The sequence below is a fragment of the Poecilia latipinna genome, unplaced genomic scaffold, assembly GCF_001443285.1.
Source record: "Poecilia latipinna isolate Pla-1442-1.1 unplaced genomic scaffold, P_latipinna-1.0 Scaffold107, whole genome shotgun sequence".
Taxonomy (NCBI): Eukaryota; Metazoa; Chordata; class Actinopteri; order Cyprinodontiformes; family Poeciliidae; genus Poecilia; species Poecilia latipinna.
In genome coordinates this window covers 481,593-484,811 of record NW_015112723.1, presented here as the reverse complement: position 1 = coordinate 484,811, position 3,219 = coordinate 481,593, and the positions used below count along the sequence as shown (strand labels likewise).

General features: G+C 37.1%; 1 protein-coding gene across 1 annotated transcript in view; it reads right to left on the bottom strand.

The window, feature by feature from the left end:
* Window positions 1-2,353, bottom strand: part of ppifa (peptidylprolyl isomerase Fa) — a 6,630-nt gene extending 4,277 nt beyond the window's left edge. The window contains exons 1-4 of the mRNA XM_015027794.1: window positions 2,077-2,353; window positions 1,951-1,981; window positions 1,787-1,875; window positions 1,572-1,668 (exon numbers count right to left, since the gene is read on the bottom strand). Coding sequence (XP_014883280.1) covers window positions 1,572-1,668; window positions 1,787-1,875; window positions 1,951-1,981; window positions 2,077-2,220 — 361 coding nt within the window. The 5' untranslated portion in view covers window positions 2,221-2,353. The remainder of the gene's footprint in view (window positions 1-1,571; window positions 1,669-1,786; window positions 1,876-1,950; window positions 1,982-2,076) is intronic.
* Window positions 2,354-3,219: the final 866 nt, after the last annotated feature.

The window sequence follows — 3,219 nt, the reverse complement described above, 5'->3', positions numbered from 1 at the left end:
GGGAAGGGGTATGTGTATCTCTGTGTTTTTTTGAGTTTTTGTTTATATATATATATATATATATATATATATATATATATATATATATATATATATATTCGCACGCACGCACGTGTCAGTCTGTCAGGCTTCAGGCCCATTTCCAAACTGCCTTCTCTTTCCTGGAGAAAATAGTTTTCATTTTAGCAGTCACTGGTGAATAATAATTGCATTTATAGGAACTGTAAGTCTAATTTTGAACAATATCACAACAATAAAATGACATTTAAGAGTATTAAATGGCTGCCTTTTAACTGTTGATTCAGCCAAGTCTGCTGTATTTAATTATTTTATTGCCTTTTGGTTTCATCTTTAGAAGGGAATCTGTTCTTTTCACTGCTTTGCTGGTGATATTCACACTTATTTACATATAAATCTGACGATAAGCTACTTTTTAAAGTGTTTATATATGTATTTTTTAATATTAAATCATGGCAAAAACTTAAAATTATGTTAATCTCACTTTTTGTATGGGAGGCCACACTATATTTCTAGTGGCTCCTTATAGTCTTTCCCATGTGAAGAACCAAGGTGTAATTCTAGACGGTTCTTTTAAACATCAACACAACAAACAAACTTTCCCCAGTTAGTCTTCCAGTCACATTAAAGTTCTGTTTCGGTCCTAAAAATTTGTAGAAAATCTTTATCACAACCATGCGGACTGATCTAACTCTGCGTAAAGGCATCACTCAGTCATCGTCTGCAGCTGGTGCAGAATGTGGCATCATCTTAACTTATCACAGGAACTTGGGAGCGGGGGCGTACAACTCCAGAGTTGGCTTCACTCCACTGGCTTCCTATTCAGTGTGGAATTGTCAAAGATTTTAATTTTAACTTATAAGGTTCCTAAAGGTCTGACCGTGTCAGATCCTTTACATCGCCAACTTTCATGTAGAACACTGAGGTCTGATAAAAACAAAAAAAACAACACTTTAAGATTTTTTTTAACAGTATAGGTCACAGATGTCTTCTGTCCTGCCACTTTTAGATGTGTCTCTGATGTCATCAACAGGACTCTGGGGAACTGGACTGCACCGAGAAGCTAATTCAGTCATATGATTCAGGTGTGTTGGACCAGTGGAACATCTAAAAGTTGCAGGATAGTGTCCATCGAGGCCTGGAGTTTTACACCCCTTTTATAGTTGCTCACACCTCTTCTGTTGCTATTCCTATGTTGTGAAGCGGCTTGCCTTTTCTGGTCCCTGTCTTTCAACTCGAGCATAGATTGGTGACATGACTTTATATACACCTTTGTTTGTGTTTTTGTTTAATTTAACACTTTTATTTCTTCAGTTGTTATATAAATAAAGTTGATATCGACCATAAAACCAAAACCCAGGCATGAGAAACCTGGAATCGGAGGGTGTTTGTCAGAAGATTAAGGATAAGTTAAGACAATGTACTTCCGACCGATGGGCAGAGAACCACAAAAAAGTGGTTTGCCACTTCAGTTTTTTTTTTGTTTTTTTTTTAATCCATGTTTATTGATGATGTGAAATAAAAACATGATAGCAAAATGTGCTGACTTATACCTGGACCGGTGTGTTTTAACTTGAAGTTCTCATCTTTGAATGTTTTTCCATATATAGACTTGCCTCCTGTGCCATTGTTGTTGGTGATATCTCCTCCCTGTGACAGAAAACACAAAGAATGGTCACTACTCTGCAATTAAAACAAATGTTAAATACGACAATTTCTGTTTTTTTTTTTTTTTAAAAAAAAAAAAAAAAAAAAAAAAAACCCTGACCTGACACATGAAGTCAGGGATGATCCTGTGAAACCTGCAGCCTCTGTATCCAAAGCCATGTTCTCCTGTGCACAGGGATCTGAAATTTTCTATTCACAATTAAATTTGCATTAGAGTTATAAGAAATAGATTTTTTTTTTTTGCATGTTTATTTTAAATTATACCTGCAGTCTTTGGCACTACATCTGCGTTCAGCTGCCAGATAACACAGACAAATGAGTTAATATGAGATATGAGAGTGGAATCGATGTCTATGTCAGAGAGGCTAGTGTGTTAGCTGGAGCTGCTACCTCAATGATTACTTTTCCAAGAGGTTCGCCGTCGGCCTCAATATCCAGAAACACGACGGGGTTCTTGACGGGACCTGAGGAGACCAGCCTGGCAGCAGCGAGACCCAGCGGGCCGTACCGCAGGCGGTTTTTAATTTGTAACATATATTTAGCTGACTGACTGCAGAGGAACTACCAGCGTTTCTACGGCCGAGGGTGCTAGTGCTGTTTACATATGACGTCACAAAAGGAGGCAGACCTGCCGCAGAGTGAAACAGCGACACCATGAGGAAGGAAGTAAAATGACAAGACCAACTTTGTTTTGTTACCTCTATTTGCTCCAAATGTTTGGCTATTTCTAGCTGACTTCAAAGCAGTTCAGTAATGTTAATGATTTTCGCTATTCGTGCTAAAACGAAGAGTAGGGTATTTACGTTGCAACACTTTATTTGACCCTGGATGTTGGCAAGATTCTACAACTAACATTAAAATAAAGGAACTTTAATAAAATAAAAATGACGGAATGTGTATTTTCAAGAGGAACTTTTTTTTTTTTTTTTTAAAGCCGTGAACATATGCAATGCTGTGCAAATTTTGTGTGCCATCTAAGCACATTGGTTTTTCTTGGTTTCTTCAATTAGCATACATCCAGATCAGTTGGTCCTGGAAGCTAAAACTAACCTGAGGGGGGCAAAAACTTAACCCCTCTCCATCCCCCCTTTAAGTTTATGCATTCATGTTTGCATTGGATACTTATTTAAACCAATGATGATTTACACAGGAAATAGAAGTAGGAGGTGGTGCACCACCAATGATCTTCCTGTGTCTGAGAATGGGACATGTAAAGCATTTCCGCTCAGAGGAACTGCTTAAAAGAAAGGTGAGGCCATGTCAGAAAGAGAAAGTAAAACAATAGCCTTCACCTAAACTACAATATATTTTTGCCTTTCACATTAGTGACTTTAAATCAGGCACCGATTCAAATGCTACACTTAAGAAAGTGCTGCAACAGTCTCTTGCTGCTTCTGGTTTCTGTGACCTAATTGTGGACTCAGTGTACCCCTCTAGGTTTTTTTTTTTTTTTTTTTTTTTTTTTTTTCCCTTTTTTTTTAAAAGCAGGGGGAAAAAAAACAAAAAAAAGGTTAATTTAAATTTTTTAATTTT